At 41.8% G+C, this 11,325-nt stretch overlaps 2 protein-coding genes across 3 annotated transcripts; one reads left to right on the plus strand and one right to left on the minus strand.

Moving 5' to 3' along the window:
• Positions 1–179: 179 nt before the first annotated feature.
• On the minus strand, positions 180–6,659 carry srp54 (signal recognition particle 54). Of its 2 annotated transcripts, none has more exons than XM_083683448.1 (17): positions 6,582–6,659; positions 6,052–6,172; positions 5,824–5,921; positions 5,598–5,689; positions 5,399–5,483; positions 4,698–4,802; positions 4,455–4,521; positions 4,294–4,351; positions 3,849–3,999; positions 3,375–3,523; positions 3,072–3,172; positions 2,765–2,851; positions 2,485–2,558; positions 2,120–2,228; positions 1,677–1,847; positions 1,112–1,207; positions 180–825 (listed from the first exon to the last, which is right to left on the minus strand). In XM_083683448.1, exons 3-17 carry the CDS (start codon positions 5,899–5,901, stop codon positions 734–736), a joined length of 1,515 nt encoding a protein of 504 aa, XP_083539574.1. In that variant the 5' UTR covers positions 5,902–5,921; positions 6,052–6,172; positions 6,582–6,659; the 3' UTR covers positions 180–733. The 2 variants fall into 2 exon arrangements, with proteins under 2 accessions (XP_083539574.1, XP_083539575.1); XM_083683449.1 differs by having other exon boundaries at positions 6,616–6,634.
• Positions 6,660–6,954: 295 nt separating this feature from the next.
• On the plus strand, positions 6,955–10,854 carry LOC310814689 (uncharacterized protein). Its single transcript, XM_083684189.1, has 8 exons — positions 6,955–7,101; positions 7,357–7,478; positions 7,743–7,881; positions 8,117–8,238; positions 8,627–8,737; positions 8,866–8,972; positions 9,243–9,333; positions 9,694–10,854. Exons 1-8 carry the CDS (start codon positions 6,993–6,995, stop codon positions 9,808–9,810), a joined length of 918 nt encoding a protein of 305 aa, XP_083540315.1. The 5' UTR covers positions 6,955–6,992; the 3' UTR covers positions 9,811–10,854.
• The last annotated feature ends 471 nt before the right edge of the window (positions 10,855–11,325 follow it).

Here is an 11,325-nt window from a genome sequence, read left to right on the forward strand (position 1 = left end):
ACACCCAGCATACCCCCGATGACATAGTAAAAATCATGTTGGATTTTCTCATGCTATCAACACTGTGATGAGGATATAAATATTATACATATGTACACAGGTCTATGATCATGAGAAACAAGGGGTTCCTCAGATACATTTATTTTGCATATCTTGAGACATGAAGATAGATGAACAAGACCATACATAGCAGACGTTCCTTATGCATTTCAACATGATTGGATGAAAATCACAAACAGATTCCTACATATTCTCTTGTCATAGTCATAATCTAGGACATGTTCTTTCAGTTGTATAATGTTTATGGCAAGATTCTTTATTGACACCAAGAGGAGTTAATACTCTTACACATCATTCAGTACAAGCTTTAGGTCACTGTAAGAAAAAATCAGACAGTAGTTTTTTAAAACGTTGCAATACAAATTTTATTATAACATGTTATGACAAAAATATTGTCACAAACTAATTTCTGCATGTTCCATTGCAATCTCTCCAAAACCAGGACTATCGTCATGATTCCACTACACTCCCTATTCTCGTTTGCCTCATTTACAATTACTGTAAAATCACAGAACTTCTTGTACTGTAAGCCTCTGCATAATTTTATACACAAAACAAGTTAATGAATTATATTACTGAGGCAAAAAGAACCCTCTTCTTCACTCCTCTCATCTCCACTCCATCTTGCTAAGTTCAAACAATAGATCTTTATTTAGCTGCGTTAAGGCTCAGTTCACATGTTGTTGAATCCCATCATTCCTTTCATGTTGCCAGCGGCGCCCTGTTGGAACTGCCTCATCATCGACTGGAGGCCAGCCATCCCACCTGCAGACACACAAGTCATGTGGATGAGCATTATTTCATCTATATCATAACACTAACACATACAACATGTGTATAAGTATTATTTCACATCTAGGCCATAAAACTGAGACGCAAGACATGTGGATGAACATTAGCTCACATCTATACCAATACATTCTACTGATGGTGCCTAAAGCACTGATCTTGGCTCAACACCATTTGGCCTGTCCAGGAAAAAAACCTTTGTCCATGTATGGGGATAGCATCTGTCATGAATGATTGACAAGGAAGAGAAAGCAAAGCCTACCCATGTGGTGGAGAACTCTTGGGTCCATCATCTTGGCCATCTGCTGGTTCAACTTAGCCATCTGAGACGGGTTGACATTCTTGGACATATCACCACCTGAAAACACAGAGCGCAAAATGAAGATACAAAGCATTGAAGGTGCAGCACGGACATAAGGCTGTATTTGGACAAGTGTTTCAGTTTCAAACTAGTGATAAAAACCCATGAACAAAAACCTAACAATTGACCTTGGAGATAAAGAAAATGGTTTCATCTCAACCCAATAATAGAGCAGGGATTTAGGCAATATGCTAGTGTGTTGTTGGCATTGCTGAGTCATTCCCCCTTTCACTTGCATTGTAACTATATGGGATTCAGGGGAGGCTGGTGTGGTAGAAATCAGGGGATGGGCTCATAGTAATGCATGAAATGGAATGACGAATGGTACCAAACACACTCCTTCCACTGATGGATTTTCCCAGCTGGTCAACTGATGCAATCACCCTGTAATGTCAGTTGCCCACCACTATGTTCATAATGTAGCTACAGTATTGCATGTGGAAACCCCCTCTTGAATGTATGGTACCTTTGAACAGTCCCTTGATGCCTCCCATCTTCTTCACCATCTGGGCAAACTTGGTGTACTGGGTCAGAAGCTCTTGGACATCCCTGGTGGCCACCCCGGACCCCCGCGCCACTCTGGCGATCCGGTTGGGCATCTTGCTGAAGAGCTTAGCTCCATCTTTGTTGTCCAGTTCTGTGAAGGGCAAAGAATCCCATGGTTATAACAAGTTTGTGACATAAGTAAGTAAGGTCAAAAGTATTTCCTGACCACAAGACCTTAGAAGGAAAAACTCTGGGCCCCAATTTAAACCTATATAAATCAAGCTGGCCCTAGGCATGGGCTGTAACCAGGGCCAGGCTATAACTGGGGTCTGGAGTTTTTCCTGCTCAGGACATATGGCCAAGAAAAACTCCTTGCTTTTGGCATAACCATTTTGTTTCAGCCATTCAGTGTTGTATCTTTACCTTGGTCATTCATGCTGTCCATAATGGTCATGAGTTTCTTCAGCCTGGCCATAGACTCCTGCTCGTTGCCTTTGCTCATGAAGTCTGTGCCAAAGCCTGGGATCATACCCTGAGGACATCAACAGAAGAGAGATTAGCTTTGGTGTCTCTAAACCAAACCTGGGTGTTAGCTTGAGTCGGGTGCCATACAGGCGGAAATTGCACTCGTGGGACTCCCACCCCATTTGTTCCATTGCACCAGGAAAACTCAATCAAGCACGGCAAAGTATTTGAAATAATTTAAAATACTATTTGAAGCCAGCACTAAACACATCATTGAAGGGAAAAAAGGATGTGAAAGTCCTAAAAGTATAGGTTGCCGTTACCATGATCTGGCCGAATGGTCCCATCTTCATGATGTTCTGGAACTGCTCGTACATGTCCCTGAGAGTGAACTGGCCTGGGGGGGGGGGGGGGGGGCATGGAGAGGATCAATACAATGTGACCCAATAGCCATGCAGTTTCACAGAGTGTAGTTGTGTTGTAGGTGGCAGTGTTGTATTGTGAGATACTGTACTGCACGGCCTTGATATAATGTTATATACATTGAAATAATGCATGTGTGTTTATGATATGGGGCCTTCAGTCCAAAAATGCCATTCTTACCATGTTTCAGCTTGTCAATCAATTCCTCGTTGTCATCCAGCTTGAGTTCGTTGACTTTGTCTATCAAACCTTCAATGTCTCCCATACCTTACCACAAAACATAGAAAAAGCAAAGCAGAAGTATGAATTACAGTTTGTTTCACAACAAAAAAACAACATGCTAGAAATAAAATATATGCACTTACTATCTAAAACATAATTATCAAACAGAGTGAGTGAGGATCCATATGAAAGAGTGTGAAGGAAGGTATTCTTCAGCAGGAGTACAGGGACACCCATTGGATTGCCAAAATGGTGGACAGCTTACCCAGCAATTTGCTGATGAATGGCTGTGTCTTGAATGGCTCAAAGTCATCAATGTGTTCTCCAGTTCCGATGAAGATGATGGGACTCTTAGTGGCAGCCACTCTACAGAAGGTGACAAGAAAACAAAACACATCAACAACAGGCTCATCACTGACTATGAGAATTCTATAACAGCAACAGAATTGTGGTCATATTCACCATAGCTTGAACACAATCATTTGAATTCTGTAACTGTTGATGTCTGTAAGCAAGAAGTCGATTATCTGTATGTCATGAGGTCATATTGCGGCATCTGTGTACTTACGCACTGAGAGCTCCACCACCTTTGGCATGGCCGTCCAGCTTGGTCACGATGACGGAGGCTACGTCTACCTTGTCCTTGAAGGCCTTGGCTTGAGCTTCGCAGGCTTGGCCGATGGACGCGTCCATCACATACACTATGTTGTCTGGTTGCTGGGGGAACAGCCAATCAGCATACAGTATAGTTAGTAGAAAGAAGCATCCTTGCTTGGGGTAAGACCCTGAATACCTCTAAAGAAAACACTCAGAGTAGCAGGGGGTTTGAAATGTCACATGCCACTATACCACGTGTGTTTGATACCATTCCTCATTCCATTCCATGCATTACAACGAGCCGTTCTCCGATTTCTACTGCCACTGCACTATACCATACCATTCCAGATAACATTCAACTTCACATCACTGGACTGTATTGGGCATGTTGAATAACTCAAGTTCAAAGACATACATGTGCATTAAAGTGGCACCAGAAACTTACCACTGCATTGGAAACTTGAAGCATCTCCTCAAAGAGTGAGTCTTCTTGCTTATGTCGACCGCTGGTGTCAACAATGATGATTTCAAAGTTCTCGTTCTTGAACTTTTCAACACCCTCTGCTGCTATAACGACCGGGTCCATCTCTGTGTAACTGTGGAATTAAATCAAAGTCAGTGTTTTACAAGGAGTCACTAGAATACAAATACGACAGGGGAGGCTGGTGGAGGTAGAAATCGGATGACTGGCTTTGATACCATTCCTCATTCCATTCATTATAATGAGTGGGTCCTCCGATTTCTACCTCCACTGAATCCAGTATAGGTTAATGACACATGGACTTTTCTCATTTCGTGAATGTATCAGTTATCATTGCTGAGAAGCTGGAAAATGCTAAATTTAGCATACAATTCTACTTCCATAACTGGTGGGAATGTTTTCAACTTACCTCCCATAGAATGGGATTCTAGCTTTTGTTGCATTCTGTTTCAACTGATCAAAGGCACCTGCACAAACACACAAACAGGACATTAGTACTCTGTTCAATTTATTTTCAAGCCAAGGGATATCAACCTGATAATAGATCAGAAAATGAAAGTGAAAACATACCAGCTCTGAAAGTGTCAGCACATATCAAACAGGTCTTCCAGCCTTTTCTTTGGAAGTAGTAAGCCAGCTGTGGAGGGGGCGTGGAAACAGCACATTTGTGAATGCAAAAACCAACTGACAAAAACATGTGTTTGTTTGGTTAGACATAAAATCAAAGATCTAAGCCTTACTGGCATGAAAAAATGTATGGGATGGCTGCGGTCCCGAATCTTTCAGCGGCCATCCAAGAGAGGAGTGTCTCACCTTTGAACAGGTTGTGGTTTTCCCACTGCCCTGCAGGCCCACAAACATGATGACGTTGTTCTTGCCTTTTGTTGGGGTCCAAGCCTTCACTCCTGGATCCACCAGCTGAGAGACAATAACATAAGAACAACAACTTAGACACACAAACATTTAACAACATGGAACATCTATACCACAAATAATCGCACATATAGGAAAAACAACAGACATGCCAAGTTAATATCATATGAATCAAATATTGAGAAGGAGAAAAAATTCCCTTCCTGCCCAACATACACATTCTTGGACCTTCACAAAAGAATTGCATCTTTGTCAAAGGTGTGAAATGACCGTGCAAAGGTGTGTCTCTCTCTCCCCTCTAATCAAGCACCTTCCAAAGTAGAAACAAACAAACCATCTTCTCCTTTGTGTTAAAAATGTGTTGGAAAGTATCCCCTCCCCACCACAAAAACCCACACCAAAACTCCAGGCTACAGGTTGACTGTTCTCTAAACAGTTCACTGGGTATCTTGCTAGATAAATCAATTAAGGGGAAATAACTGAATCGCTGGTTAAATGATACTTAAATCAAATTATACTGAAATGACAACAAGCCTAACCTCTCTCGATAGATATTGCTAAACCGGTTTGTACAACCACCTTTTTATCAACATCAGCATTGTGTTGAAATATGACAAATATGTGTATTATGTGGCTCAGACCTTGACAAGCTCCTTGAACACAGCATGCTGGATCATTCTCCTCTTATTTAGACCAGAGGCCATCTCCTCCAGGTCTATGGCCGCTCTAAGGACAGAAATAGGGATCATTAACAAGCATCATTACTAAAAGCCTCTAGAATACAATACATACACACACGTTTCTATCTACTAAAATGTATGCCTGTAGAATGTGACCTACTTGACATTTTCTCTGAGCTGCTTCACCAGCTTGATGTTGACATCAGCTTCCAGGAGGGCAGCACATACTTCTTTCAGCATGGCATTTAAAACCTACAGGGAGACATGGCTTTGTTTAGAGGACTTCACTTAGGCTCACATAAACAATGGGTTTTGAAACCTGACTTGGTGACAGTTCACAACAGATATGGTAGCTATACATGTTAATTGGAAAGGGATTACTGTACATCTTCATTGATGATGGTCGCATTGCTCAGTGACCGCAACGCCGAGGTTATCTTTCTCCCCAAGTCAGCTAACACCATCTTGACAGTCCTTGTGGAACCTGGATTGGAAGCAAATGTTATGGTGAGTTGACTTTAGAGTGTATGAAAACGGCCAAGGCAAGGCAAGCATACACAGCAACCACCTCGATGCTGGTTAATTCAAGGGACTTGATCACTACAACAACTCACAAAATCAGTTGGGAAATACGGCCTTTTCGGCGTCAGTGTTGAGGGGGAACCCCCTGTCTTGACCGTACACCGCTCACTGCCACTTGAGAGAATAACCAAGGCTGCAGGCGTCGTTGATTTCCTGGGACAGTGAAAAACAACATTGTGAAGCAGTTAAATAACGATCCAAACTATCAGCTAAAAAGTTACACAATTGGTCCGTCTTTACAGCAAGCTAGCAAGCAGCAACATTGAGTCACTGACGACACCGCCTATTTACTTACAAATAATGTATTTAAAAGTAAGGAACACATCTACGACGAAGTAAACATATGTTGCCAATATTGTCCCCAAAACAGCTTGTCAGCTAGCGAACTCGCTAGCATCGATGAACGAATTGAGGCCGTGATTGCTGTTGTAAGCCAGCGCAAATTGATTAATTCGGCTAGTAAAACAGGCAACAGTTTCACAAAATAGCTCAGCGATTACAGTACAGTGGTTACAACATATCCTATATTCGTTATTCTTGTCGGTATCAAGGCGATCCTTACCTCCGAGATTACCAACTGCCTTGAGAAAACTAACCTGAAAAGCGATCAAATGAACGTCATCTAAATCCGAAATATCCCAGAATCCCCCAACTGCTTCCGGGGTTGTGTTTACTTCCGTAGTGACCTTGTGTATTTTAAGGTCGCACGAAATAACACGAAGATTGATTGACATTAGATACGTATTTCTTTGAATAGCTATCGTTTTATTCGTGTCTAATAATATAGTTTAGATACATGAGATATATTTTGTAAAACGATATGCTCAATTATGTCTATATCATTACCACTCACATGTCGTTTTCCTCGTTCCTCCTTAAATGGTGAACACCTCTTAGCCAGATCAGTATCCTCTTTGCCCACATGTAATCTTAAATCAGAGCATGAGCTGTTGTCACAACTATATGTGGCTAAATGTTCGTAAAGATGAACTTTTCTGACGCCAAAGATGAAATACAACATCTACTCTCTAAAGTAAATCCCCAAGACCTTCCAAGGTTGATTGACTGGATGAAAAACTCAGGTATGAATTGACTGAGTGAAGTCAAAACCAGGCAACTGCAGGCGATCGATCGTCAGACAGCTTCATGTTCTCTCTGAATACGTTTTGGATACATGCTTCAAACTTTAGAATGTAACATGTTTCTCAACAGGTATTCCACCAATAGGCTAGTACACTACAGCCCTTGTAACGATAAACACTCATTGGCATCATACTGATTATAATGCATTGATATCACATTTTACTTCGAATGTGTTAAATAAATGTGTGTTTCAGATGAGCTGGATGATGCATCCATTGACAACCAGAAGGTCACACTAGAGAGCATTTCAGAGGACCTCAGGACTTGTCTTCCTGTGGAGGCAATGCTCTCCTCCGAGACCATGGCCATTCAGAAGGTAAGCTTCATCACCAGGTAGCAAGTGCTTTCAAAATACAGGAAGAGTTTGTTGATACAATTGATAATGTTACATAATATGATACAGATAAACAGTTCTTCCTGATGTAACAGGTGGGGTACGAACTCAGGTCCCCCACATCCTCAAGGCCCAAATGCGACACTTGAGTTTACATGTCTGAGGCAAGGCTACCTCACCATGAGAACATGATCCCAAATCACCTCTACTACACTGACATTTTTCTGATTTTTGTGTATTCACCAGACCCAGCAGAACCCCCAGCCCACAGTGCACGTGGATGCCTTCCTGTATGATGAGGATGCAGTGGACACTCTGTGTGAGGAGGGCAAGATGAGTCGTAACTACTGCCTGCAGTGTGGCTCTCAAAGAACAGCTCCTCTCGGTAGGTCTCCCCCTCAACACTTTCGCCACGACATTCAGAATATATTAAGCGGCTCCACGCTTTACAGGGCCAGAACCAACTAAAGAATATAAAGAAAAAGTCTATTGAAGATGTGAACTTTTCCTTCACAACGATAACAGTCTTTATCGTTGTCTTCAGTTTATGTCTCCTCTCATAGTACTGGTATGTACCTTCAGAGCATAAAACTGAAGGACCTGATGCTTTATATCCACAGGGTTCATCTCTCACTCCTTCTCCATATTGGAGCTGCAGTTCCTGTTCCAACATGCCTTACCAGACCTCACAGGGAGACTGGTGGTGGACGTGGGCTCCAGACTGGGGGCAGTACTCTACGGGGTAAAATACAACTGTGGATCAAGGGAGGCTGGTGGAGGTAGAAATTGGAGGACGGGCTCATTGTAATGTAATGTATGGAATGGAACACATACTTTATATTATTCCTCAGACACACCTTTGCACGGTCATTTCACACCTTTGACATGCATTACAATTAGCCTGTCCTCCGATTTCTACCTTCACCAGCCTCCACTGCTGTGGACGCATAAACCCTTCTATCATATTCGTACAAATCTCTTTACACACAGTTTTTCATTCTTTGGTAATGTAATCTATTGAAGTCATGGAAATAGAATGAAAAGCAGTGTGTAATTTGCACGTACTGACTCAAGATAGCAACATTATTCAGACCCTTCTGTTCCTCTAACATCCAACGTTTGTTTTTCAGGGGTACCTGTACAGTTCGGCTGCTCGGCTTGTTGGGGTGGAGTTCAACGCTGAGTTCGTCAGGCTCCAGAACATGGCTGTTGAGAAGTATGGCTTCAGTGATCGAATACAGGTAAAACTGTTATCATATAGTTTTTTCCTTCATTTCTTCTGGTATGTTTTATTGGAAAGGTGTTATAAAGTCATAATAAATATCTAATATCTAATAAGTGCCACATTCTTTCTCTCTAATTTCTTTAGGTCATCCATGCAGACGTCAGAACTCAGGATTCCCTCATACAGAATGCAGATGTCCTCGTCATGAACAATGTGTTTGAGCACTTCCTGGAGCCCCAGGACCAAATGAAGTAGGTATAACTGGGAAAGACCATCATAAACATATCTACTTGCTCCAGGGGAGGGTGGTGGAAGTAGAAGTTGAAAGACGGGCTCATTGTAATGCATGGAACGGAATGAGGAATGGTATTGAGTTTGATGTACCATGCATTACAATGAGCCCGTCCTCCGATTTCTATCTCCACCAGCCTCCACTGACTTACTCGTCTTATCGTCATCAGATACGGTATATTGGTCAACAACATATTGATTCATATTAATATCTCCCTTTGCTTTTGCAGAGCATGGCAATTTATTATTCACAATTTCCGTAAGAAGGGAGCTCTATTGGTAACCGTCCCCAGCCTCCAGGAATCATTCAGTTCTCTTCAGGTAAATAATACAGACTTGACTGAAACATGTTTGTATCTCTCCAAAGAAAGTTAAAGATTCTGTGCATATGTTAGTTCAATGTTCAGCATTTGGCCTCACTAATCTGTTGTTTTGATGGTGATGGTGATCTACAGGAAGTCATTTTAGTTCTAGATAATGCAGATATAGCATTTCCTCCAAACCATGATTGTCTTTATACAAATACAAATCTTCCACATGAAGAGATGTTTCTAATGTCTAGATTATGTAATGTGGCTAAAACATGTATCATCTGTCAACATACTATTTCCCATGTTTCTAATATATACATTAATGAGTAGTGAATACCTCTAATAATGCTGTGTTCTGCTGGTCCTTCAGGGAGGGGTGGACCCCAGCCGGTGGGTAGAGGAACTCCCCCTGGATTACAATGTCTGTCTGGGGAAGGAAGCGGACGAGGAGGCGTTCAAGGAGATCCACCTCTACAGGGTGCTATGACCCTGACTGAAGACCAATACCCACAAACACACACACAGACTTTGGGTCTTGTAGGGACAGCTCCGGGCATCATGCCCTCTTCTGTGACTCTTCTTGGTTTCTGATGTAGGTTTTGGGTTGGGCAAGGGATAAGGGAGGGGTGCGTTGTTGTTCACTGTTTCTTGTTGTCTTCAGCTTGACTTTGATAAAAACAGACTTTACTTGGTTTGAAAAAAAAGAATTCAACATCAGACTTTATGGCCTATGGAAACGGGCTGCTAGCCAGATGGACTCTGTATTACCATCTGTGCTATGATATAACAGTCAGGATTATCAAGTGGCCACAAGAGACAGGGACTGTGTCTGAATGCTCATACTGTACTTTGATTTATTTAGTAAGTATGCAAGATTAGAAAGTTTTGCCGAATGCAAAATGTACCGAAATTGAGATTGTGTTAGTGTTTCTAACCCTAACCCTAAATGCCAGGATGTCATACTAGCCTTCTATGTAGTATGAATTCACTGCATACTATTCAGGAAGTCCTTTCTGAATTTAGTACCATAATTCAATGGAACAGGTAAGTGAGGCGGGCTTTAGCGAGATTGAACCAACTACCATGAACAACATGGAGTTACTGATGACGATTTCTCTATGAATGAGATGTAGTATGTTGAAATTTATGCTTTCTTTATACATTTTTACTAAACAGTATGGCCTAAATAGTATGGAGTATGCACTATGCAGTAAATACCTTTAGTAATTAGTAGGCAGTACCGTAGGAGCATTCAAATAAGGCCAGGAAGCCCCAAGTATAGATTAGGACAGTGTTTAATGTTAGAGGAATGTAAACTACAAACAGATCCATCTGAAGATCTGACTGCCTTTCATATTTTGTACTAAAAGTAATGTTATATTACAACTTATCTGATTTTAACAAATGTTTACACTGATCCTTGCTGTTGTTTTTAGTTGGAGATTTTTTGCCTCAATAGTATGTCTTTCTACAGAAATGTCAACAAGGCCTGCTTTCTGACCAGTTGGTGGTCCAAAGAAATTGTATGAATTGTTATTTGACAACAACATGACAAGCTCATGCAGGGTTGTTTATTCTCCTTTCTTTCCTCCCTCCCTCCCCCTCTCCTCCCTCCCACACCACCGAAACAGGAAGCAGGGGAGGAGATGGGAGAGCATAATTGAGCAGAGTGTGACTTCACATGGCAGCAGCACAATCACAGTCAGCAACCCTTCACCTTGAGCTTCAGCTGTGCCTCATTTTGACTCTGTGGTCTTAGTAATTACAACCTCATGGGGATTCTGATCTGGCACCTTGAATACAATGCTGCTGTCACCACTGCAGCAAAGTTACAGGTGTAAGTTCCCTGTATGACTCAGACAGAAAAGAGCAGTCATGCCATACTGTATGAAAGAAACTGATGACAGTTAGATTTTCCGAACCTTCTAGAGTGTACCACCCAGGGGAGGCTGTTGGAGGTAGAATCGGAGGATACATGTAATATTGCCTCTTCTGGAGTGTT

This window comes from Argentina silus (genome assembly GCF_951799395.1).
Source record: "Argentina silus genome assembly, chromosome: 13".
Classification (NCBI taxonomy): domain Eukaryota; kingdom Metazoa; phylum Chordata; class Actinopteri; order Argentiniformes; family Argentinidae; genus Argentina; species Argentina silus.

Coding starts and splice junctions, on each gene's coding strand:
- srp54 (XM_083683448.1), bottom strand. CDS start 5,901: ATGGTGTTAGCTGACTTGGGGAGAAAGATAACCTCGGCGTTGCGGTCA. Junction 4,803..5,398: donor TGTTCAAGGAGCTTGTCAAG/GTCTGAGCCACA, acceptor ATTGTCTCTCAG/CTGGTGGATCCAGGAGTGAA. Junction 4,522..4,697: donor AAACCACAACCTGTTCAAAG/GTGAGACACTCC, acceptor CCCCCTCCACAG/CTGGCTTACTACTTCCAAAG.
- LOC310814689 (XM_083684189.1), top strand. CDS start 6,993: ATGTTCGTAAAGATGAACTTTTCTGACGCCAAAGATGAAATACAACAT. Junction 7,102..7,356: donor TGACTGGATGAAAAACTCAG/GTATGAATTGAC, acceptor TGTGTGTTTCAG/ATGAGCTGGATGATGCATCC. Junction 9,334..9,693: donor AATCATTCAGTTCTCTTCAG/GTAAATAATACA, acceptor CTGGTCCTTCAG/GGAGGGGTGGACCCCAGCCG.